The 26,364-nt window shown below is 41.4% G+C and overlaps 2 protein-coding genes across 3 annotated transcripts in view; one reads left to right on the top strand and one right to left on the bottom strand.

Annotated features, from left to right (window-relative positions):
* The first annotated feature begins 3,486 nt into the window (after positions 1-3,486).
* The window catches only part of LOC138966949 (uncharacterized), a 47,400-nt gene continuing 24,522 nt past the window's right edge, over positions 3,487-26,364 (top strand). The window contains exon 1 of the mRNA XM_070339359.1: positions 3,487-4,130. Coding sequence (XP_070195460.1) covers positions 3,834-4,130 — 297 coding nt within the window. The 5' untranslated portion in view covers positions 3,487-3,833. The remainder of the gene's footprint in view (positions 4,131-26,364) is intronic.
* LOC138966948 (uncharacterized) overlaps positions 16,990-26,364 on the bottom strand; it is a 136,268-nt gene continuing 126,893 nt past the window's right edge. For both annotated transcript variants that reach the window (XR_011455798.1, XR_011455796.1), the window contains exon 4: positions 16,990-17,027. The gene's annotated coding sequence lies outside the window, so the exon portion shown is untranslated. The remainder of the gene's footprint in view (positions 17,028-26,364) is intronic.

Here is a 26,364-nt window from a genome sequence, read left to right as displayed (position 1 = left end):
AGAATACTACATGGCTTGCTGTGTCGCGTAAGTACAGTATGTAGGATAAACAGAATACTACATGGCTTGCTGTGTCGTACCAGATTTACACTCGTTGCTTTTTCAAATAGTGAACAGCTCGCTTTCGCTCGCAGTTCAATATTTAAAAAAACAACTCGTGTAAATCTGGTACGACACAGCAAGCCATGTAGTATTCTCTATTTATTACTCGGTGAGCTCTCTTCTTTTTCTTTTCTTAGTTTATTATTCATATTACCTATATTGGTCATCAAACATAAAAACACACGAGCGTTGTCGAGTTCGAGTCACAGGGTTTACTTTCATGTTTAAAACAGCCGCATTTCAGAAGACAAAGGACAGTACGGGGGGTAATTAGAGCGGGTAAGTTCATGAGTTCAACTATGTGACGTGACCCAACGATTGCGTCATCTTCATGGTGTCTTGCTCATTCAAACTAACACCTCACAAACAATGCGAGTCTGTGTTATCGCTTATAATGAAGTAGTTGCATAACCAGACATGACGTTTTTGTGATCGTAAGTATGTATGTCTTGTCTGCCATTTCTAGTGTCTGGCTTTGCAGACCGTCAGTATTCGTGTAACAGAATGAATATTTGATGAACAAGGAATGCCGAGGAATGCCGAGGAAACATTTTCAGTCCTCAGTCCTACTGGAAACCTGATGTGCCACTTCCTTAAGTTTCCGCATTGTCTGTTTTAATACCTCACAGGAACTTTTCAAAATATGTACTGTTTAAGGAAGTTTCATATCAATTTTTATTGGGAGGAAAAATTAAAACACGATCAATACAGAAGAATCTGATTGTGCGACCTTGGGAACATGTTGAAGGGAAAGCTCTTGTTCTTCTCGTCTCGTAAATATAATCCGTGCTACACAACCACCACCAACACCAGACAGTCTGTCTTCCTCACTCTGTCTCTGTCGCTGTCTGTCTGTCTGTCTCTGTGTATGTGTGTGTGTGTGTGTGTGTGTGTGTGTGTGTGTGTGTGTGTGTGTGTGTCTCTCGAGTCTCTCTTGTTGTTGTTGTTGTGTGTTGTTGTTGTTGTTTTTGTGGTTGTTGTTGTTGTTGTTGTGTTCCTTTGGGAACTATAGCCTAACCGAGCGTGCGATAATTCCAGTAAAAAAATTCTTTGGGGGAATACATTCTTATCGCTGTATGCCGGTCTGTCTGTTTGTCTGTCTCCCTCTCTCTGTCTCTGTCTCTCTCTCTTTCTCTCTCTCTCTCTCTCTGTCTCTCTCTCTCTCTGTCTCTCTTTTACTCTGTCTGTCTCTGTCTCTGTCTCACTCTGTCTCTGTCTCTCTATCTGTCTCTGTCTCTGTCTGTCTCTGTCTGTCTGTCTGTCTGTCTGTCTCTCTCTCTCTCTCTCTCTCTCTGCATTCTATAGGATCTCAACTGTAGCTTGAAGTGAGTGGTCGTCCGAGAGGCTTGCTGAGTTTTGGCCAAGAAAAGGCGAGAGCAGGAACGGAGGGTTCGCCACACACTCCCCTTGCGTCCGCAAATATTTTCCCTGCATCTCACGGTGTTGTGTTGCTCTCTCTCTCTCTCTCTCTCTCTCTCTCTCTCTCTCTCTCTCTCTCTCTCTCTCTCTCTCTCTCTCTCTCTCTCTCTCTCTCTCTTTTTTCTCTCCCTCTCTCTTTTTCTCTCTCTTTCTCTCTCTCTCTCTTTCTCTCCCTTTTTCTCTCTCTCTCTCTCTCTCTCTCTCTCTCTCTCTCTCTCTCTCTCTCTCTCTCTCGCTATCTTTTTCTCTCTCTCTCTCTATTTCTCTCTCTTTCTCTCTCTCGCTCTTTCTCCCGCTCTTTCTCTCTCTCTCTCTCTCTCTCTCTCTCTCTCTCTCTCTCTCTCTCTCTCTCTCTCTCTCTCTCTCTCTCTCTCTCTCTCTCTCTCTCTCTCGCTATCTTTTTGTTGTTGTTGCTTTGTTCCATCTGCCTCCTTGTCTATATCTGTCTGTCTGTCTGTCTCTCTGTCTAAGTGTCTGTCAATCTCTTTCTTTCTTTCTTTCTTTCTTTCTTCCTGTCTGTCTGTCTGTCTGTCCGTCGGTCTCTCTATCTATATATATATATATATATATATATATATATATATATATCTCACGATCTCACTCTCGCTCTGTTTCTCTCTGTCTAACTGTGTGTGTGTGTGTGTGTGTGTGTGTGTGTGTGCGTGTGTGTATGTGTGTGTGTCAGTGTGTGTGTCTCTCTCTCTCTCTCTCTCTCTCTCTCTCTCTCTCTCTATCTCTATCTCTCCCTCTCTTTCTCTGCGTTTTGGAATAGGGATTGCATATTATCAAGTAAGACATGATTGAAGGAAATACTGACATTTATACTGTTAGATTTACAATCGATCTTCAGATAACCAGCACTGAAAGAGGGAATTTGATTATAAGCTTTTGTTTCCACAATCGTCAATTCAACACCTAACTCATTTAGTTGCCAAACATTAGTATTTGTATTATGCCTTATCAAACACTGAATCAACACTGAGTAATGATACAAAAGTGTCACATGGCCTTATTTTTGTTATGCACTTTTCCCAAAGATAACTTGCCAATTACTTCTTTGTACTACCACATAACCCAACAGAGGAAGTAATTACAGTTTCAGTTCACCTGATAATTCATGACACATTCGATCGAGTCACAGATGATAACAGTGGGAACACGTCAGAAAAGAACAACGAAGTCCCCACATTCCTATCTCGTCTGAGTTACAACCGCTTGGCGTAAGCCTCGCCAACCTCTCCCAACACAGGGGACAAGTATTTGTGTTAGCGTAACCTCAATACAGCAAATGGACCGTCCCAAAGTGGCCTCGTTCAAGCCATTTTTCTTTATTTGGTGTTTAACGTCGTTTTCAACCACGAAGGTTATATCGCGACGAGGGAAAGGGGGGAGATGGGATAGGGGAAAGGGGGGAGATGGGATAGAGCCACTTGTTAAGTGATTCTTGTTCACAAAAGCACTAATCAAAAAATTGCTCCAGGGGCTTGCAACGTAGTACAATATATGACCTTACTGGGAGAATGCAAGTTTCCAGCACAAAGGACTAGACATTTCTTACATACTGCTTGACTAAAATCTTTACAAACATTGACTATATTCTATACAAGAACCACTTAACAAGGGTAATAAGTGAAGAATTTTATGGGTGAGAAAAGGAAAGTAAAAGGACTTTGGGGAGGCAGAAATAAAGAAACAAGAAAAAGATCCTAATTAGGTTCACGGCATCGAGAGTGATGCGACCTTCTCTCAGAAGTTAGTAGACTGAGAAGGCTCCCCTATCCCCCACCCGGGGGACGCGCCTCTACGCCAATTAGGGGGCGCGAGGGTGTTCAAGCCACACACGAGTGCACACCACAGTCGCAACAGTATGCTGCGTCCCCTGTCAACGAGAAATGGGCTGTCTCTCAAAGCGACCAATCAGGGCGAAGGCTGTTGTTGGCGAGAGCGAAACTAGTGCTGGGAGGTTGTGGCTCTAAAGGTATTCAACAGCAAGCGCTCACCACGAACGGACGTCTGTGTGTGTGTGTGTTTCTCTCTGTGCTCTATAAAAGTGTTTCTTGCACACGATATTTCAGTGAAAAAGACGTGCACGTGCCCACTGACAACTGTGGTTCAAAAGAACAGGAGTGAATTGCAGTTTTGTGAAAGTTTCTTTCATTACTTGTCTCCGTGCTGTGACAAATATACGTGCACTTACTTCAGACCAACACAAGTAAACCTCCACAGGCACATAACAGTTCTTCGCTGTTACTGGAAACTTTACGATCTGAGCGTTTGTGTTTCTTCTGTCTGACAACTTCGTTTCTGTTACCATGGCTACAGAGCACTGCCTGCAAGTCCCAGACCAGCTGGAGTCAGTAGATAAATACACCGCGTCCATTGAACTGTCAAACGCGTGTCGGCAGTTCTACAAGTCTCGAGTAGAGGCTGCAAACGGCATCAAGTCTCGCTGGGAGAGCCATCGTCCTGCCAACGACAACGACCGCCCCGCAGACGACACCACCGCCACCTCCACCACCACCACCAAGACTACCACCAGCAACACCACGACGAAACGACGACAGAGGAATTCTATTGATGAGGCCATGGACAAACTCAGAACGGAAATGGTAAGTAGTTGATACTTTTTTTCTTACATTATGGGTCCCGGTTGCTATTCTATAGTTCGTTTTCTTTCATTTTTGGTATGTGTGTCTTTATGTGTGTCTCAGTGTGTTTCTGGAAATATGTTATGTTTTGTTTGTTTTGTTTGTTTTTTGGAGTGCTCTTTAACTTCTCTCATTTTGTGATTGAGATATGAGCTTTCAATCATCAGTTAGTTACTAATTATTAACCACACTATCTCCTCTGCATGCTTGTTTGTCATGTATATTTTCATCAGCCAATCATTTCACATCATTTCCTCTACCCGTGCGTCTGACTGTCTTTACCTTGAACAGTTGAAAACGACGTTAAACACCAAATAAATAAAGAAAAGAAAGATAGAAAGACTGTCTTTGAGTCTCATTTCTCTACCGAGAGTCAGCCTGAATCTGGCTCCACGGGAGTTCAAGATATATAAGCTCCCCATAATAATAAATAATAATAATAACATTTTACAAGTTGATCTTGCACAGTGACTGCGCAATCTTGTAATTTCAGGCCCATGTCTTTTTTTCTGTCACTGCAGTGCGCCTCGCTTTCTTGACATTGTTCCCTTTTTTCTGAAATTCTGTGCCTCGTAATTCTGTGTCTGCAAGTGATCGAATTTTCTCGGCTTCTGGTCTGGTGTTTGAACACTCAGGCTTTCTTGTTTCATATATATATTATGCGGGTATGTTGGCTTCTTCTTGGGTCTGAGTTTGTATTCCTGATGTATACACTTGAAGCCGTGTCGGTGCCATTCAATGAACGAGGCGTATCTTTTCTCACAGCCTGCATATATGCAGTGGTAATTCTTACATTTTAAAGTTTTATTCGGCTTTTCTGTGTGCAAGGTTTACAGACAGTTTAATTAATTTTCCTGTTCTTGTACAGTCTTTTTTCAACTTTCAGTCATGATTTCTCATGCGGAAGTTGATGCCGCTTGTTTTTATTCCGTTCCTTGATACCCAAATCTGTTGTTCTCCAGATTTTCAGTTCATGTTCTTTCAAGACAGTCTTTTACGGATCGTGTGTACACTAGTTCTGCCAGTTTTGTGCTTTCTACTTATGTGATTCTTTTGCTTATCTCTCCCATATTTGTCTTGACTTAGAATTGTGTCTGTCGTTGTTTTGTTTAGCTGCCTGTACTATTGAAACCACCTCATTGCAATTGTTTCATTACCTCATTATCTTCTAATTAGCATCCAGTTTCATCCGTCTTGGATTTGATTGGTCGAGACTGTTGTTGTGATTATGAAGCGTTCTGTTTCCGTTGTGTACTGCTCAATGAACTGTTTCCGTGCTTTCAGGAAACTGAATTACAATTATACGCGGTCAAGATATTGAAAGCTGCATTTAATGCTAATCTGCTTTTTTACTCATCAACATTAGACTAAATCGATCATCATTTGTCATCGATGATTGGAGGAGGAGGATGATGATGTCGGTTGAGAGTTTATACAAAGAAAGTGTGCTTGTTTGTTGTCTTGTAATCTATTGTTTGTGTCGTTGTTTTGGTTGTGATTGCGATTGAATAGCCCATAACACAAAGCACAGATTAGGCACTTGTGCGATAGTGCAAAAAATACTCCCAGTTATTGTTTTCCCCTACGTGTCGCGTGTCTCCTAAGTTTTTTTTTTGTATAAATAGCTCCAGAAGTTTCCTATCAAACTATGAGTCAAGTTGATTGGCCTCAAAGTGAATAGGCCACATCCGCGAAAGCCTGTATCAGTAATGTAACAGTAGCACAGTACTGTTACAACTCAAAGAGCTGTAAAGAGACCCTATTTTGTGTGGTGCAGGCAGGATGTACTTGACCGCAGAGTTCCGGACTCGTGTCCTCATAAGTAAGTCCTGACTTGTTTATTATGAGTCACTCAGTGAACTAATATCCTCGTTTTTCTGCTGTGCTAGGAAGACAAGGTTCCGTTGTGCTGCTCCTACGGTAAGGGTGCCAGTCGGGACAAAAGACTTTGACGGCAAAATAATAGTTCATGAAAGATCCTGCCCTTCTCGTGTTGCGAAGCATAATAGACCAATTCAGGCTTTTCCTTGGGGTTGAGCATCTTTCAGCTTGGTCATATATAAAAAAAAATATAAAAAAATAAAAAAATCGACAGTCTGGAAGCTGTCTGTGCATAGAAGGAATGATTTGCTTGATTAATTTTGTAGCTAAGACCTTTGTCAACCTGCGAGATTGAAAGTGAAACATTCTGACTCCGGCCACACATGAAGCAGCCAGACCGATTTGTTTTGTATGTCCAAGTGGAAGGACACACGTATTGTATGGAAAAGTCGGGGCGCGTTTATTGTGACGTATGAGAAGTACCTTTATAACACACCGCAACACGGTGGCCTAGTGGTAAGGCATCCGCCCAGTGAGCGGGAGGTCGTGGGTTCGAACCCCGGCCAGGTCATACCTAAGACTTTAACATTGGCAATCTAGTGGCTGCTCCGCCTGGCGTCTGGCATTATGGGGTTAGTGCTAGGACTGGTTGGTCCGGTGTCAGAATAATGTGACTGGGTGAGACATGAAGCCTGTGCTGCGACTTCTGTCTTGTGTGTGGCGCACGTTAAAATGTCAAAGCAGCTCCGCCATGATATCACCCTTCGTGGTGGACTGGGCGTCAAGCAATCAAACAAACAAACACACCTTTATAACAAGCAATTGTAACATGATGCCCGTGCAATTTACTCTTTCGTTTGTGAGTCACCAACGTCCCCGTGTCCACTAGTTTACCAGGATGCGAAACTAGAAAGTACGACGTCAAAAATAACAGTCGCGACGGAAAAGCTATTGTAGAAAGAAAAAAAACTAAAACAAAAGTACTAGTACGGCAATTGAATGCTAACGTTTATTGTAATAACTTGTCACCCTAATGTCCTTCCAATGTAGTGTCAAATGAGTCAGTTACTGAACTAATTTGCCCGTTTTTGTCTTCTACTATTTAGTCACGCAAGGCACTCTAAGCTTGCTCATATCGTCATATACCTATCAGTCATAGCAACAACTATAATACACACAAAAAAACCGTTGCGGCGAGAGAAATTGAAAAAGTGTTACTTTTAACGTTTATTGAGACAGGAAGTTGAAATTCCGAAACTTAATTTTTTTCGTAGGTTTGTCACTGAAGTATTGTCACAATTAAAGCTAAACAATTAATAAGAAGTGATGCAATATCCTGTAAGGTAGCTTGCGTGTGGGGTTATTAGTGGTGACTAAAAAGCTGTAATGCCAAAAGACACGTATAAGTCCAGTAGTAAAACTATGGCGTTTATATAAACAACAATTGTAGTTGATAGATCTATGAATTTGGCACTGAACCACGTTTCTGTTGGACTAGGAATGTATGCAGAACACGTGATTACCAGTCATGGCAAATGTGTAAAGGGACTACTTTTACAATGAATCCGGTTTAATAAAAGTGGACGGTTAGTGAATGCAGACATTATAACTTGTGTCATTTGTGTTTGAAACATACACAAAGAAACATCAGCTACCTAAGGCACCATAAAAGGGATATCGATTTAAAACTAGTGAGCAACCTGTATACTGAGCTTGCATATAATATTGTGCCCTTGTTAAATTTTTCGGACAACAGTGTATCCTCCTGTTAGATATCTATGTTACTTTTGAATGTCACCCAAATCGGATGTCCGGATTTGCGAATAGGAGAAAGAATTGAGAAAGGCTTGAGGCGCCTTTACAAAGAAGAAGCCCAGCACTAGAAGGTTTGAGTCACACATGCAGTTTTTCTTCTTCCTCGCTCGCTCTCACACAAGGTAATCTTACACGCATTTGCAATTACATTTAAAAGAAACTTTTGTTGTGTCTTCTTTCAAACGCATGTAGTCACGCACTTGAAAAAAGACACTGTTTATGCACATTTCTTTGAAACGCAAAACAGACAAGGGATCACGTTAGGCTCATTTCAGGTTCATTCCTTTGAGCTTTTTGTCCAAAGAGGGATGGGGGTAGGGGAGGCCTATAATCAATTTGAGAACATGGGTCACATGTATACCAGTTAGCACGAATGACAAGCATGACATTACACTCTCAGTGCGTCCGCCAAAACAGCTGTACTCAACACGTGATTGTGTCAGAGTTGACGAAATACAAACAGTGCAAGTGCTACATTGCATAGTCACGCTGACCGCTGGCAACAGTTGCTGACCAAACACTGCAGGATAAACATCTGAAGAGAAGGGCAGGAAGAAGAGTTAGCTAGCGATCTACACCCCCCGGAAGATTACAGAGATTATAACGTGAGATGAGAACTAAGAGGCGGAGGCTGTGTGTCAGATTTGTTAACATTCGATTTGATCTGCAGAGACATAGGAGTCCATAAGTGCTTCTCTATGATCCCTTTCAAATTGATTTTGATTTCTCTCCCACACACACACACACACACACACACACACACACACACACACACACACACACACACACACACACACACACACACACACACACACACACACACACACACACACATTTTCAAACAAACATACTCATACACACGCGAAATCCTACCAGAGGTTACAGAGAGTTCAATCATTATTGTATTTTACTTCTCTTACTTCAATTCAATTCGCACTCCTTTTTCATAGAGAGAAATATGCAGACAGACAGATTGGCAAACAGACAAACAGACGGGACTCTTGCGAAACCAAATGTCACACAGGAAATCACCATCGAGGAAGCGATGGAATGTTGAGACACACGCGGAAGCGGTACCTCCAACCCAGACGATCTTTACCTGCGATTTGGCGAACAGGTGTAAATCTCAGGTGGTGTCCCGAAAAATGTCACCTGTGGCAGTGCTTTCGCATTCCACTGGTGTCACCTCCTCAGCGATCGGTAGTTCCTCCCCACTGACCCCCTCTCCTCCACAAGCTCAGATCCTCCTCCATTCAGTCGTAGTTTCCTAGCGACAGTGCTCCTTTGGCTTTCACACACACACACATACACACACACACACACACACACACACACACACACAAACACACAAGTAAAACACCGTCTGTAACACCCCACACACACACATACATACACCTTTCTTTCTTCTTCTTCTTGAGAGAGAGAGAGAGAGAGAGAGAGAGAGAGAGAGAGAGAGAGAGAGAGAGAGAGAGAGAGAGAGAGAGAGAGAGAGAGACCGCTTCCTCCCCGATCAATTCTTTCCTCCCTTTATATTCCAATGTCTCAGGGACAATGCCCCCCTGAGGTGCACACACCTAGTCATCAAACACTTGAAGTCGTAGCGCGTCCTTTCCCCCTTGTTTTCTGTAGTCTCGGGTTCTTCTTATCTTCTGCAGTCTCTTTCTACGTGTTTGGAATTCCGCGCTATTCTTTCCAGGATGGGTTTCATGCATTTTTAGGGTGTATTGTAAGTGTTTGTGGAGGCTATGATCGGCATGAATGCTTGCCTGCTGAGAGTTAACTAGGTGTATGTTTTCTGCATTTATAATGAGTCGTGTAGGTGTAAAGAATGCATGGGTAAGGTACATCCGCCCGGTTTAACCAGATGGTATAATGTATTGGCAACAATCGAAGCAGATCAATCGCAGTGTGAAGTCTTTGTAACAGATGATCTCTAACTTTGCAAAAAATAGTCTCAGCATAACTTGTTTTTATCCCATGTTTTGTATTACTGAATTATCATTAAATTCTATAAATCAGTTTTGTGGAAGTTTCCGAAAGGTTGCAACTACACTGTAGATCATTCGTCTTTTTTTATGGAAGTGGTTTCGTCTGGCTTGAGTTATGTGATTTCGTTTTACCACAACATTTCCCTAATATATGATCTTGCTATTTATTGCAGGTAATCACTCTATATTGTTCATATCTTCCAGGCGTTTGCTTTTATTGTGTTTTTATATTTTGGCAAGTAGGACAAACAGAAAACTGTATGACTGGAGATCGCTGTGGTGGACTAATGTCGATTGGAACTAATAAGACATTATTTGATGTAACATTATCTTCCTAACGTGTGCTGCGTCAATACATTCTTCCGGTCTTAAAAATGGCATTTCCACTTTGGCGTTTGTAGTTGTTTCAACCATCCGTGGAATAAAAATGTGCTATGAAAGCATCAGTTCACAGATAGAAAAAAAAGAAACACTTGACATCATACTGTTATGCTCATTGACATGCATGTGTTCAGCTGAAGAAGTTTGAATATTTCAAAAGCAAAACGACATAATGATAATAACCACGAAAGATGGTCAAACAGAAGGAAACAACGTCTTGCGTGGTTATTACGTTTTGACCAACCAGGTCAACCAGAACCACTCGTTGCCTTCGGCCAGTCGCCGGTCAGATTACCCAGAAAATGTCAGTCGAGTTTGAAGTGACAGGAGTCAGATGGAGATTAAAGCGGCTGATAGTTGTCCGAATATCGTTAAAAATCTCTGCCTGACAGATTCCATACTGAGCGGTGGGAGTGACAAGGTGTCAACGTCGGTATGTAGACTCAGGCATTGCTAGCTGTCTCTCCTTTTGCTGAAATATACTGAGCTACACAGAAAACGCGGACTTTTGGCTATTTGAAGATTTAGTCATTCTACAAAGCATATCATGTCAGTCAAAACCAACAAACAAACTCCAAAAATGGGTAATTTTCAACTTTACTTGTCCGAATTTGAGGCTGCGATTGCAAGTTAACAATGTTTACAGACGGAGAGAACCGTGGCAGTTTGTTGGGGCTGAAACACATCCTGTTGAAAAACGATTTTTTTTTTTACTTTGAAAATCGCTTAATCCCGTAAACCTAGCTTCATATTCAAGGGACGTAACTACGTCGCTTATATAGCTCAGTTGGTAGCGCGCTGGATTTGTATTCAGTTGGCCGCTGTCAGCGTGAGTTCGATCCCAGGTTCGGCGGAAATTTATTTCACAGAGTCAACTTTGTGTGCAGACTCTCTTCGGTGTCCGAACCTCCCCCCGTGTACACTACATTGGGTGTGCACGTTAAAGATCCCACGATTGACAAAAGGGTCTTTCCTGGCAAAATTGCTTGGGCACAGTTAATAATTGTCTACCCATACCCGTGTGACTTGGAATAATAGGCCGTGAAAGGTAAATATGCGCCGAAATGGCTGCAATCTACTGGCCGTATAAAATTTCATCTCACACGGCATCACTGCAGAGCGCCTAGAACTGTACCCACGGAATATGCGCGATATAAGACTCATTGATTGATTGATTGATATATTAATGTGGCACACTTAACTTTACTGTCATACAATAGTTTTTAGAACAATTTATGTAGCTGAAGATCAGCACATTTTTGTTGCTTATCAACCGACAGTACTTTTGCTGTGGGAAAACATATCCCATGTTCGCGTTTCTTTCGTAAGACAAACTATGTCAAAAGCGTAGTAGTCGGTGTTGGTATTGGCATATCTGCCCCCGCTATAACATCTTAAGCTTGAGGTGTGCGAGACGCTGATTTAAACCTGTTGGTGAGTTGAAAATGCACGATTGTCTTCAGATTCAGTATCAGAGTTTCAAAACGACAGCCGAGCCCTTTATTCATGCATGTGGGTGTGTGTGTTTTTTTTAACCAAAACAGGCTTAATTATGAATGTTTAACTTGGTGTCAATGTCTTGTAAAGAACTGTCGCGCACACTTTCGCTTGACATACCGTAAACGTACAACTGAAACGAGTCACTCCTGTGCATACCTTTATCGTGAAAGTAGGGTTTTCTTCGTATTTTGTTTACGTTTTTGGAGAAAGAGTATCATGCACACAGCTCCATTACAAACGGGTAGGCAAGCAATGTAAAGTAAACGCTAGCTTCTAACGATAGGATTGGTAGTGATCGGTGCAAGGTCCAATACTTTCTATACGTTCGAAGTTATGTTGATAATTGTAGGGTACAATGTTTTGTTGTAGTTTTTTTGCGTATGCGAAGACATTTCAGAATAGCTTTATAGCTGTCGTTAAGATATGCTCACTGCCAAAGCAGTAATATGATTATGTAAAGAAACACTTATGATTGATAATGTCAGAACTTTACAAGCTGCATTTTGGAAAATCTTTAAAACCCTATCAGAATTTTAGGACTGCCAAAGACTAGACTGATGATGCAAATGAGTTGGTCCAACCTACTGTAAGGTTCTGCGGATGACCTCAGATTGAATTTGATCGGTATTTTCGAAACTTAAAGGACAAATAGCAATGCTTTTCTTTGTACTTGTTTCGACAGATATGCCTTTCTCAAATTAGACTTTGATTTCTAGGAAATAATGACTGATTTTCAAAACATCGTCATCTCATAACATGTTATGATGAGTCAGTTACAAAAACAGAACATATTCAGAAATATACTATCACGATAAGAGTGTGGTGTTTAACGGATCTGACATTGTCTCACGTCAAGGATAAGGCCCTCGTTAATTAAATGTGTATTTATAACACAGGGGAAAATCCCGCTCCCTTCGGTAAAAGAGCCAGCCTGATGAACAAATGAAGTTAAAGGTTGTCAGTATCATGAAAGCTAGATTAGACCAGTGACAGAATACAAAATACGACCTTTTGAAGACTAGTACATGCGGGATATATTGGAAAATATCTTTGGTATGTATGTATGTATGTATGTATGTATGTATGTATGTATGCATGTGTGTTGGTGTGTCGGTGTGTCATGTGTGCAAGTAAAAAGGGTATTGTAGTTGTACATATATTACTTTAGATATTTTTTTTGTTATCATGGGTTTTATGAATTTTCTTCTCTTATTCTTTTATAATTATTAATTAATGACCTATATGTGCTGATGACCAATTTAATTTCCTTTGTTGGATCAATAAAATGTTATGAGTTATGAGTTATGAGTTATGAAGAATGTTATTCGTTCAGTTCATCGAATCGTAACGCAAAACACGAATACTGATAGCGAGCAGAATTGCTGCTGAACACTTTCTATAGATATTATCTGTTCTCGGCGTTCACAAGTCCTCTGTGGCTGTTTGACCAGAGATATTCAACTCTTCTTTACTCCACCAATGAAAGAAGTGCTGAAACCCATGCACGTTAGAACCGTTAGCGTTTTTCTACCATAGCACAATTATTATGCAGAAGCAAACAGCGAGGATAGCTTGTGTTTAGCAATAGGAAAAACGTTTACGACTGCTGTTATGCCTAGTTTGAAGGTAACTAACATTTGAGGACATTTTTACTGTAAATAACAAGCTTACAATCAGTTGTAAAATCAGAGGTTGTCTGTAAGAAAATACCAGGCAGAGTGCAAGGTGATGGTAACGTACGCTATAAGTGTGGTTATGTCAGAAAAAAAAGTTCTTCAGTGACATATGTATCCTTTAGACTATCACGGACTTTGGTGACGGCCATGAGAATCAGCTGGGTAGGACACTCTCACTCGCTTGGCTTCAGTAACCGGCCGTGTTGATTAATAGCATTTGTTCAGTTAGGAAGACGCTGGGAGCGCATGTAAAAATCTTCACGGATCATTATCTGATTGCACAATGGTGGTTTGCACAAGAAAACAGGTTAGCGTATTTACAGAAAAAAAACCTCTATGCACTGAGAAAATCTAATAATCTGTATAGGGTATGGTGAATTCTTGGTCATTGGATGTCTGAAACACTACAAAACAAGTTTTCAATTGGAAAGGGTGAATACACATAAAACCACGCACGCACGAACACGCACGCACGCACACGCAGACACACACACACACACACACACACACACACACACACACACACATCTGAGGTCGTATACGGTCAACCAGGAGTACACCTATGCAAGGGCCACGTGACAGTCCATTATAGAGTGGCAGACGGTAAAACTTAACAGAAAACTTCTAACTTGTTTACGTCCTTGGCCACGCGTCCGATGATTGTTTTGTTTCTGTTTTCGTTGGGCATTCTGAACATTCCGGAAAGGCCGACATTATGTTAGCCCTGACCCTGACACACTAGATGAAGCAATTTGTTTGTGGTCAGTGTTGACCGTTAAAACGGGGTCCCTTGAAAGCTATAAAAGCGTTTAGGATGAATGGGGTATGTGACTGTGAGGGGAAAGGCAGGCGGGAAGACAATGACTATATCGCTATGTTGTTGGGAAGCAAAGCTTCTCGCATTAATGTCTACAGTCTGTCAGATGTGTCCGTCTGTCTGTCCGCATGGATATCAGAAGATGAGGTGTACTCAACAGAGAATGTTCTATCCAACTTGGAGACAGATAAATACAGAGAGTAGGATCGAATAAGTCGAGTAGACGGGCAATACCAAGAGAAAACGATGGATTTTTAGAAATGAAGACCATTTGAGAGGGTCGCCGAAGATTTTAAAATATTTGTTTTAAGTGGAAACAGATGGACGGCAGGTGGAGAAAAGGGCAGGTTGGACAAGTGATTGTTTAGCTGACTATTGTCACAGGGATGGGAGTTGGGCTGAAAGCGGGTGTTGTAGTAAATAACGATTCAGTAGATGGTGAAAGGATGAGGGGAAGAGGGGTCTTTGAAATAGAAAAGGCCTGTTTGTATCGTCAAGACCCGTGTACTAAACTTCGCCGAGAAACCAACGGAATGTCGCTTGCACAGACAGTAACAGTGGTCAAGTGTCAACCTCCCACGCAGTAATGGTCGTTGATCAGTGGGCTATGACGTCACAGTGGTCAGTTTCAAAGTTGAAAATGTCACCGTCCGAGAAAGTCGGTTGTCTACCGTGTCCATTCATACTTTACTTGGAATGCTGTTAAAGGGGGGCGGTGGCTTGCATACAACTAGTGGAATTTGTCACTGAGGAAAATAGAGCATTGTTTTCGTGTTTGGTGGTTGCCATGCACTTAGTACTTTCCATTCTAGGCTAACCCCTAAGCCCCACTATTACCCCGGCCCCTTCCCTGGGCATGCCCCCCCCCCCCCCACACACACACACACTCTTGTGGTTGTTGTTGTTGTTGTTGTTGTTGTTGTTGTTGTTGTTTCTTCTTGTTGTTTCTTCTTGTTGTTTCTTCTTGTTGTTTCTTCTTGTTGTTTCTTCTTGTTGTTTCTTCTTGTTGTTTCTTCTTGTTGTTCTTCATGTTCTTCGTCAATCTTTTTCTTTATAATTATAATTTATATCCTAAATGCTGCATACTCAGATATTTGTGCCATCCTAGCGTAGGGATGGGTATTCACTCTTTTACTGGACACTGACACCGACTTTACTGACCACACAGTTTGAGTGGTTATTATAGAGGACTACATGATATAGTAGCTTGATACAAACACTTTTTGAGGTATTAGATTAAGAGGCGCTTTGTTACACGTAGAAGTCACGGACAGAAGCCACATACGTCGATCAAAATGTCGTACCTGATGCAAGCATAATTCCGTGCATACTTTAGTACTGAATATTAAAGTTTTGCTATATGGCACGAGATGAGATTACCAAAACAGATGACGTCCTTAATAAATACTCTTACCGTTGATAAATCGATCCTTAAACCAATTCTCAGTGCCAATACCTAGAATTGAATTTTGTGAAACATTTTACTTAAATCGGTGTTTTTTAACCAATATGAAAACCTCTACATGTCAGAGGCTTTGGTCACGTATTGTAAAATGATTACTTCTGCCCTTCCGGCTTCAGCGGGACTTTTCCCCCTGCTGATAACCTTAATATTCCTTCTATTTCTTTGTCTTTGTACCGTATCTCTAAATTGAAAACATTTTTATTCGTTTGGGCAATAACTTTAAAGGGTAAATGCATAATGTACTTAGTCAACAAAAGTAGCAGTGAATTCCTGTTGCATCCTTCCTCAGAGAGGGCAATGTTGGCCATGAACTGTAGCCGATATTGAACGAAGATGATAGACACAAGTGACTCTATATATATATATATAAAAAAGTAACGAAACAAGTCTAAGTACTCTGTAAACTGAACGGTTCCAATTTTGAACACACTTTTTGTAACAAGTTTTGAACACAGTGGGATATAGTACATTATTCTACTAGAAAACGTAGCACACAATCATTGTAAGCACCAGTGTTCAACTCAACACTAGTGCTTAGAATGTCGGCTACTTTTGCATGAAGAATTATGCACTGTATTCAAAACTGGTTGCAAAAAGTGTGTTCAAAAGTAGAGCTCTTCAGATTAGAGTGTACAATCGCAGTAAAGTGTTTCGTACAACTGACGAGTGCCATTTCAACGTGCTTTTGGATTCCGGCATCGAAATCTAATGGGACTGAAAAGATATACAACTTTCCATTCCTCCGCTCTTTGATACATACAAACCCAGTAAGGTAATATATTGTACTATGTTGCAAGCCCCTGGAGCAATTTTTGAGTCACTTGAGAAAAAGTGACTCTATGTAATCGGTCAGTGTTAGTCTGTCCGGCCGGCCGTCCGTAGACACCACCTTAACGTTGGACTTTTCTCGGAAACTATCAAAGCGATCGGGCTCATATTTTGTTTAGTCGTGACCTCCAATGACCTCTACACTTTAACGATGGTTTCGTTGACCTTTGACCTTTTTCAAGGTCACAGGTCAGCGTCAAAGGAAAAATTAGACATTTTATATCTTTGACAAAGTTCATCGGATGTGATTGAAACTTTGTAGGATTATTCTTTACATCAAAGTATTTACATCTGTAGCCTTTTACGAACGTTATCAGAAAAACAAGGGAGATAACTAGCCTTTTCTGTTCGGCAACACACAACTTAACGTTGGGCTTTTCTCGGAAACTATAAAAGTGACCGGGCTCAAATTTTATGTGAACGTGACTCATTGTGTTGTGAATAGCAATTTCTTCCTGTCCATCTGATGCCTCATATAATATTCAGAACTGCGAAAGTGACTCGATCGAGCGTTTGCTCTTCTTGTTTAATTAGTGCTTTTGTGAACAAGAAACAATTAACAAGTGGCTCTATCCCATCTCCCCCCTTTCCCCGTCGCGATATAACCTTGAACGGTTGAAAACGACGTTAAACACCAAATAAAGAAAGAATACATACAAAGCAGACGTTCGATGTCACTTTCGTTAAAAAAGCAAACATGTTTTCTGACTTTCAATCCCCTGATAACAGTGCTTCGCAGATTCAATACGATGCAGATTGAGAGACCTTGCGAGTGAAGGTCACGGAGTAAAAAGAGGAAACAGTTAGAACACACTTCTAGTTGAACTGAAATGGACTATTGACGCAAAATAGGCCCGGCTAAAATCGTCAACTAAAAGCCAACAAGTCACTGTAAAGTCACACGAACTGACCAGGAAACAAAATCATCACAGGGAAGTTTGGACTTAGCGAGAAAGCGAGCAGAAAGTGAATACAGGGAAAACAGGAAGACTACCGTCGCTACAGATACAGACTACTCAGAACAGTTCTCAGAATATACTTTTTATGAATCATTTTTGATCTCTTGCGGCCTATTGGGACTGTGAACAATGTTTTTTTAATTTTTTTATTTTTATATGACGTAACTATGTTTGGAGTAATATTGCGTGAGCTTTCAACTTAGGTTGTGTGCTTACAGTCCCTAATTTGGATTCTGTCATTAATTCGGGAAAGAAGACGACTTGAAAATATGATTGGGTTTGACCCATGGTTAGTCATTAAAGCTTATGTTTCCCCGGAATGAATTCAGTAAGATTGAAATCATCAATTTTGATCGCGTTTTAGAGCTTCCGTGAGCCCTCAGGGTTGTTCAGTAACTTTGTGACACTCATCTCGAGTGTGCTTTATACGATAAAAACAAATAAACAAACAGGCAAAGAAACTAACAAACAAACCAAAACGAAGATTTAGTTATTGAGAGATTGCATAATTATTCTGTCTTTGATAACACCGCTAAAGAGGTGATCCCTTCAATAAACTCGTTGCTACATTTAAACGAAAGTTTAGCGCGCAATGAAAGATTAGAATGCCACACACCAGGCAGCCAATAACGTTTTGTCTACTAAGTCAGAAGATTTGGATTTCCTTCCACAGCCCATATGCATCTGAAGAATAGAAACTATACAAATGCTAGCGAGTAGATGTAATGGAAAGCCTTGAAACTTGTATCATGATCATACGTAAGGTGCGTGTGTCTGGGGAATACCCAATAATCTGTTAAAGTCGTAAAACATTAGAACAGCGCCCCAACAGGTTTCTATTGCATATATCCCTTCCTATAAGAACGTCTTACTATTAGATCCAGAGAAAAACAGAAACAACAATTTGCATAGGTGAGGAAAGTAGAACTATGACCTGCCGTGTCACGTACATTTTAAGGTTTTAAATTCAGTGTGGAAAATTTGAAAGCACAACACCTCTCGTATAAATAGTTCGGCTCACCATCTTAGATCTAGCCAGGCTTTCACATGGGATAAGACCCTCCCTTCACTTGGCCATAATATACTAAACAATAAAAGCGTGGGTGCTTTCTGTGCGCAGTTTGAATTTTCTGATGATTTGTTTTCGTTTTTTGAAATTAATTCATCCAAAAATGTCAACTTTGGTATATTATCAAGTTTAGGCATGGGCTTACCCCATGTAAGAGCCTTGGTAGTTTTGAGATGGGGTAAAAAAAACTGTTCACACGAGAAAGAGTGTGCCTTAAAGTGCACAGCTTAAAACATTGCGGCTTCCGTTAACTCAAAGATTGGAGAGCAAGAGTACAACAAATAGTGTGATGGGTATCGTATCACGTACGATGCAAAGGTGACTCGTCCCTCGGAGTTCCAAGTTTAAATGCAGAACATTTAAACTTTTGGTCGTGACGAATCCTTTCACAAAATGGTTAAAGGCTAGAAACAGGAACAGGTAGGCCAGCTGGAATACAACACAATGATTGCATTGGTCGGTATCGTTGCATGCACAATTCAAGGTGACTCGTCCACCGGATTTAAAGTTCAATCTAGAAAACGTAAGTTCACTGCCGCAAAGACTTTAGCCTTCCACTCATTCACAATCGGTTCAAGGCTGGAAACCAAAAGATGGGACGGCATGAGTACATGCGATAGACAGTGTGTGGGTGAGTATCGCAGCACGTTCAAGGTGACTCGTTCCTCACAGTTTCAAGTTCAGTGCAGAAAGCAAAAGTCAGGTTCAGTGCCGTGAACCTCAAAGTTTTTTTGTTTTTTTCCGCTAATTCACAAACTTGTTCAAGGCTGAAGCCAAAAAGATGGGACGAAAAGAACAGAACGGTAAGATTGGTTGAGGGGGGGGGGGGGAGAGTTTAGGAGGAGGTGGGAGGGGGAGTTTGTAGAGCTGGGGTGGGGACGAGCATGGTATGTTACAGAAAAGATCACAAACCATGGAAGAAAGGACGGCGAAAGATAAGCGTTAAAGAGGGAGGAGGGGGAGCAAACAAGTTGAAAGAAGGACAGCTCTGGTTTGGTTTGTCTTTCGAACTTGACAGAGATTCTTCTGCTTCTCCATCAACTGGTGAACTGCTCCCTCTGTCTCTGTGTCTACATCTCAGTCTCAGTCTCTGCCTCTTTCTTCCCTACCCCCCCCCCTCTCTCTCTCTCTCTCTCTCTCTCTCTCTCTCTCTCTCTCTCTCTCTCTCTCTCTCTCTATGTTTCTGCTTTCTTCGTTCTCATCCTCCCCCCCCCCCTCTCTCTCTCTCTCTCTCTCTCTCTCTCTCTCTCTCTCTCTCTCTCTCTCTCTCTCTCTCTCTCTCTCTCTCTCTCTCTCTCTCTTGCTCTCTATGTTTCTGCTTTCTTCGTTCTCATCCTCTCCCCCCCCCCCCCCAGCCTCCCCAACCTCGATCGTCCTTCAGTGACTTCCCCTCGACAATAACCTGAGTGCAGTGCCTTGAACTCTATTCCCAGTTACACGAGAGTGTGGTTCCCATGAGGTCCATGGCTCAAACCGTGCTTGTAACGGAAATGTGGGTTCCGTTTGCTTCTGAGCCTCTCCGACCTTGTGTTGAGGGCCAGAATGGACACAATTGTTTGCAGGGGGGGGGGGGGAGGATACATTGGGGAAATTGGGAGGATAGGTACGTAGGCACAGGAATTAAGATCGGACGGGTAGATGAAGAAAGTGCATTCAGTTTGCTGAATACATGGGGTACGATTTATGTAAAACCCTTTATGTTTCTAAATGAAATTTTGGTTTCAAAAAGATTATATGCAGTAACTTGAAATGCCTATAAGCAATGTCACGATCAGAAGAAGCGCAAAAGATGAAACGCATATAAACTGAATTTTTCAGTGAAGATCGTTTGGTCCTGCGATCAGAAAAGTGGAGGATCAACCATGCGCTGAAGATATTATAACCTAACTGATGTTTCTTTACGTCACCACGGGCCTCTAGATCTGACAAGACCATCAACTGGTGATACACTGAAGAAAGAAAAAAGTTTGATTTCTTATTATCTAAATCCTGGTCATTTCAGCGATGATATCAAGACCTTAATCCCTGACTATTCTGGGTTAATTCAAATTCCTTTGATCAAAAATGTTAGCGACTTCTGCCCGTCCATTTGGTTTTTTAGAGTTAGTCGTTTGGTTTTGAAACAGTCGTGCCAATTGCATGTAGTCATTGTCGACAATGCGCTCGGAATCGAGAGGTTGCGTGTTCGACCCTGGGTCAGGCCGCCATTTTCTCCCCCCTTTCCCAACCTAGGTGGTGGGTTCAAGTGCTAGTCTTTCGGATGAGACGAAAAACCGAGGTCCCTTCGTGTACACTACATTGGGGTGTGCACGTAAAAGATCCCACGATTGACAAAAGGGTCTTTCCTGGCAAAATTGTATAGGCATAGATAAAAATGTCCACCAAAATACCCGTGTAACTTGGAATAATAGGCCGTGAAAAGTAGGATATGCGCCGAAATGGCTGCGATCTGCTGGCCGATGTGAATGCTTGATGTATTGTGTAAAAAAAATTCCATCTCACACGGCATAAATAAATCCCTGCGCCTTGAATAAAAATTGAAAAGAAAAAAATCCCTGCGCTTAGAACTGTACCCACGGAATACGCGCGATATAAGCCTCATATTGATTGATTGATTGATCGACAAAGTCAGTGCTAAATCTGCAAATCGAAGCTGCAACAACATCAGAGCAAGCCTGTTATAGCAACATTATTTTAGCTCATACCATTGCTTGTTTTCAGTTTCTAATACGCCAGGCCTTGTTCTGCTCTCTTTGCGATTCTCAATATGCAGATGTTGCAGGAACTTTGGCGGAAGTCAAGCTGTGCACATCATCAAGTGTTTACACAGACTGTTTTCCGCACTGATTATGACGAGATCTTCCTGATACTGAATAAGGTCATGAAATTTGTCGAAGCCATCAAAGCAGATCTGCACTCCCATGACTGTTTCCTGTTCGTGTTTATTGAAGAGCATTCGAGATTGAAGTGTTGTGTACATCAGAACTGAGATGGGCCAGCCATAATGGTTTTGGTGTTGTATGGTTCAGTGTTTTTGTCACGAACACCGGTAGTTGCATCATACCAATGGCATCATGATACGGCGTGCTAGCCAATCTGAACGAAAATATGCATTTGCTGTTCAACTCTGATAGGACGCAGCATTGAAGTAACTCTGAAGTGATTCAGACTGGTTCTGCGCAGGTCAAGAGCTTTGGAATTGGCATTATCGATGAAATATCGATAAATCCCCAATCTTAGGTAATGGGATTATTCTATAGTCTGTATTATGTTCTGTAAAGGCGCGACAGGTATCCCCTTTTGGAACTGCATATTGATGCTGAACGTTAAGACCAAGAGAGCAAATTGATGTGGACTTTGTTGGGGTTGGAGAAAGTTCTAGTCCATGTTCATTACCAAGTCCTGTTGTTCTTTTGTTTGCTCTGTCACGATAATTTCTATTTTCACATGTGTTCAACCTGCATTTGTTAGAGGGAAAAGAGAAAGAAACGACGTTGCGAAGCGAAGTGGCTGTGTTTATATAGTGATTAGCAAGTCTCGTATAACCCCAGCTAATGCATATTAAACGTCAATGGTGCCGTTCTTGATAATACCATAACTGGACAGAACACCACTTTGTGGGCATGTTCTTCTGTGACGGGAGGTTGGACAAGCATACATTCCTTTCTGGCTCTGACTATGTCCCTGCAGTTCTGTCTCTCTCTCTTTCCCCCTCTCTCTCCAACGCGTTACCTTCTAAGTTATGCATATGGTGCACACATTATATTTTTGCGAGACTCAAGGAATGTGGTGAACTTGGACAAGAAAAGGGAAAGAAAAAATCCAACGTCCCTCCTCCCAATGTCTCTCTCTCTCTCTCTCTCTCTCTCTCTCTCTCTCTCTCTCTCTCTCTCTCTCTCTCTCTCTCTCTCTCTCTCTCTCTCTCTCTCTCTCTCTCTCTCTCTCTCTCTCTGGAAAAAATGTTGACCTCTCTCCCTCCCCCCTCTCTCTCTCTCTCTCTCTCTCTCTCTCTCTCTCTCTCTCTCTCTCTCTCTAACATTATGATACACTTCCAGACGATTTACACGTGAAATTCCAGTTACGGGTCTCCCTCACTGCCTGGTTAATACATGTACTTGGAAGGGAAATATCATTGGATGGTTGGTTGGTTGATTGACAGATTGAGCGATTGATACAAATAGCTAAAAATACAGCTGAAAACTTTCAACAGTATTAGTGATAGACACTGGCCAGAAAAAAAAAGTTGAGAGACTTGCAGGTTTAATTCACCATAGCTAAGATTTTGTGCAATTTGAAGTGGAAGAATGACGATGTTGATATTCATTGATTTGATTTAGCAGTAACGATGCAAATCCAGAATATATACATGTGGAGACACTGCGATGTCGACAATGTTGAAGAATAGGCTTGACAGACCTTTTATACGCGTGAATAATCTCAAATGCAACGGTTATTTTGGGAGCTCTATGCAGATTTAAAGGAGTGAGAAAGTACACGTTTTGTTAACTAAAAATGACATTTTGACTCATGTCAAAAACACGCATTAATTGGGGAAAGGACAAGTTCTCTTCTTAATAAAGTGTCCTCGTTCTTCTACCATTGAACTTTTCAACACCGTTCTATGTAACTGTGTTCCTAAATGTAAAGCATTTCTCCCAAACTCAATAATTATGAAGTATGTTAAAAAGAGACACTTCTTAAGAATGTAATTATGTTCGGTTGATTTGGTAAATCTCTCAGTAGTGAAGGCATTATTTTTGTCTGAATGTTCTGGATGTTCTCGCTTGGTGTGCAAGGTGCTCTTTTCACCACACGCTTCTTGGTGGGTATATGTTAACAATCCAGTTTCAACTGTATTTTGACTCATGATTCCAACTTGTTTTTACTAAAATAGCAAAATACTGTATATATGTTTCAGTTAATCTGTAAAACCAGGGAATACGTGTATTAACTAGGTAATACATGAATTAACTGACGGAAAAAACAGTTAATTCATGTATCACCTAAAATAGTTTAGTTAATACACGTATGCCATGGTTTCACAGATTAACTGTAACATATATAGTGCAGATTTAGGGAGCATAAACACTCTTTGAACTGTCTTCTTCTTCTTCTTCTTCTTCTTCTTCTTCTTCGGCGTTCGACGGCTGTGTCACTCATTGTGGCTGTGAACTGTCAAAGATGGTCACTTACTGAAACGTATAGTATCATGCCGTATGTGCCTGTCAGACGTAGCAAGGTAACTCTTATCAAAGGTGTCTAGTTTCAAAGTCGATTGAGAAGAACGAACGTTTCTGGTGTAAGAATCGATTAACATAAAAAAGGCCTGTTACCGGAGAACGACGATAAAGAAATCTACTAGCAACTTACACGTGTGCTTTCCTATCAGTCTGTCGCCGTTCTCATCACAAAGCCTCTGACGAGAAGAAAAGAGAGAACAACTGGAGAATCATCAAACTTAGTAATAACTAGTACTATAAAAATAAAAAAAACAGGGGGGGGGGGATACGGACTGAATATGAAGAGGATAATAAATGGACTGGATTTCTCTTACAACTGTAGTCAGTGTCGTTAATTCAAGGGAAAATGAGGGTGGGAGAACGAGGTCGCATGTCCACCTTAGAGGACGCTCGAAAGATATACACGTCGCAGTTATTTGCGAGTAAAACGGTGAATGGAAGAATGTCCAGATACTCTGTACCGTCTGAGCATGCGTGCACGTGTTTTCGTGAAAGAGGGAGAGAGAGGGAGAAGGGATTGCCTGTTTTTACATTTAGTCAAGTTTTGACTAAATGTTTTAACATAGAGGGGGAATCGATACGAGGGTCGTGGTGTATGTGTGTGTGTGTGTGTCTGTCTGTCTGTCTGTCTGTCTGTCTGTGCGTGTGTGTGTAGAGCGATTTAGACCAAACTACTGAACCGATCTTTATGAAATTTGACATGAGAGTTCCTGGGAATGATATCCCCGGACATTTTTTTTTTCGTTTTTTTCGATAAATACTTTTGATGACGTCATATCAAGCTTTTTGTAAAAGTTCAGGCGGCACTGTCACACCCTCATTTTTCAATCAAATTGATTGAAATTTTTGTAAAGCAATCTTCGACGAAGGCCGGACTTCGGTATCGCATTTCAGCTTGGTGGCTTAAAAAATAATTGATGACTTTGGTCATTAAAAATCTGAAAATTGTAATAATTTTTTTGTTTTATATAAAACGATCCAAATTTACGTTCATCTTATTCTACATCATTTCCTAATTCCAAAAACATATAAATATGTTATATTTGGATTAAAAACAAGCTCTGAAATTTAAAAATATAAAATTTGTGATCAAAATTAAATTTCCGAAATCTATTTAAAAACAATTTCATCTTATTCCTTGTCGGTTCCTGATTCTAAAAACATATAGATATGATATGTTTGGATTAAAAACACGCTCAGAAAGTTAAAACGAAGAGAGGTACAGAAAAGCGTGCTATGCAGCACAGCGAAACCACTACCGCGCTGAACAGGCTCGTCAGTTTCACTCCGTTATGCACAAGCGGCGAACTACGGTCATTGTGAAAAAATGCAGTGCGTTCAGTTTCATTATGTGAGTTCCACAGCTTGACTAAATGTTGTAATTTCGCCTTACGCGACTTGTTGTCTTTTGAACCTCAGACACTCATTCTGGGCAAGAGAGAAAGAGAGAGAGAGAGGGAGTCTAATAGGGAGAGAGGGAGGGAGAGAGAGGGAGAAAGAAAGAGAGAGAGGGAGAAAGAAAGAGAGAGAGAGAGAGAGTGAGAGACAGACAGACAGACAGACAGGCAGGCAGGCAGGCAGGCAGGCAGGCAGGCACGCATAGACAGACAGACAGACAGGCAGGCAGACAGACAGACAGACAGGCAGAGAGGCAGGAAGAGTCTTTATGATCTGTCCTTGGACCTGGGTCATTCATGGCGACAGAGAGAGGGTGTGGTACGTATTGCATTACATCTGTCTTTGAGGTTGTCTAAGGTTGTCCGAGTCCTTGAGTCACGCCACAATACATATGTGTATCATATATATGCATAGCTTTGAAGGTAACCTTGCACTCGCTACAAAAAACCAACAGTTTGGCAGTCTATGCCGGCGTTGTCCGCTGTACCTGAGGGCGTGGACCAAGAAGTGTATTGTGTATTGTCTCGACGCTGTGTTTTTGCAGAGAAGGTGAAGGTTTCTTGGCGTCCAGCAAAAGCAATGCTCGCCATTACAGAAGATTCGTAAACAAGTCTTCTCACTCTAGAGAGACATATCACCCAAGCTTACAGGAGAAAAAAAGAACAAATGACAATGTTTCTCACAGGTGAGAGACATTGGCATATCACCCAAGTTTACGAAAATAAAAGGGTAAATAACGTTCCATCCAGTAACAAGATTTGTACATGTATTTTATGCAATTCTTTGGTCATTCCAGACATTTCTTGACGTCCAGCAAAAGCAATGCTCGCCATTGCAGAAGATTCGTAAACAAGTCAAGACATATCGCCCAAGTTTATAGAAATAAGAGAGCAAATAGCTTTCCTTCCAATATCAAGATTTGTAAATGGATATTGTGCGGCTCGTTGGCAGATCACATGTCGGGGTGTGAGGATCATATTTCTGTTTTGTGAAGGCCCTATGAGGCCGGTGCTAAGAATAAAGTGTATTTGGAGAGGATAGAGAAGGAGAGGTTATTATTTTCTCTCTTGTCTGGCTGAACATATGTGTGTGTTTTCTCTGGCTAGTAATGTGGGAAGGGTGCAGAGGGAAAATTAGAGGCAGGAGTGTACAAGTGTCTTTTGTCTCTGACTGTCTCTGTCTCGCTCTGTCTGTTTTTCTCTCTCTCTCTCTCTCGCCCCCCCCCTCTCTCTCTCTCT

Source organism: Littorina saxatilis, linkage group LG5, assembly GCF_037325665.1.
Source record: "Littorina saxatilis isolate snail1 linkage group LG5, US_GU_Lsax_2.0, whole genome shotgun sequence".
Taxonomy (NCBI): domain Eukaryota; kingdom Metazoa; phylum Mollusca; class Gastropoda; order Littorinimorpha; family Littorinidae; genus Littorina; species Littorina saxatilis.
The sequence above is the reverse complement of the archived record's forward strand: the minus strand, read 5'-3'. Positions and strand labels throughout refer to the sequence as shown.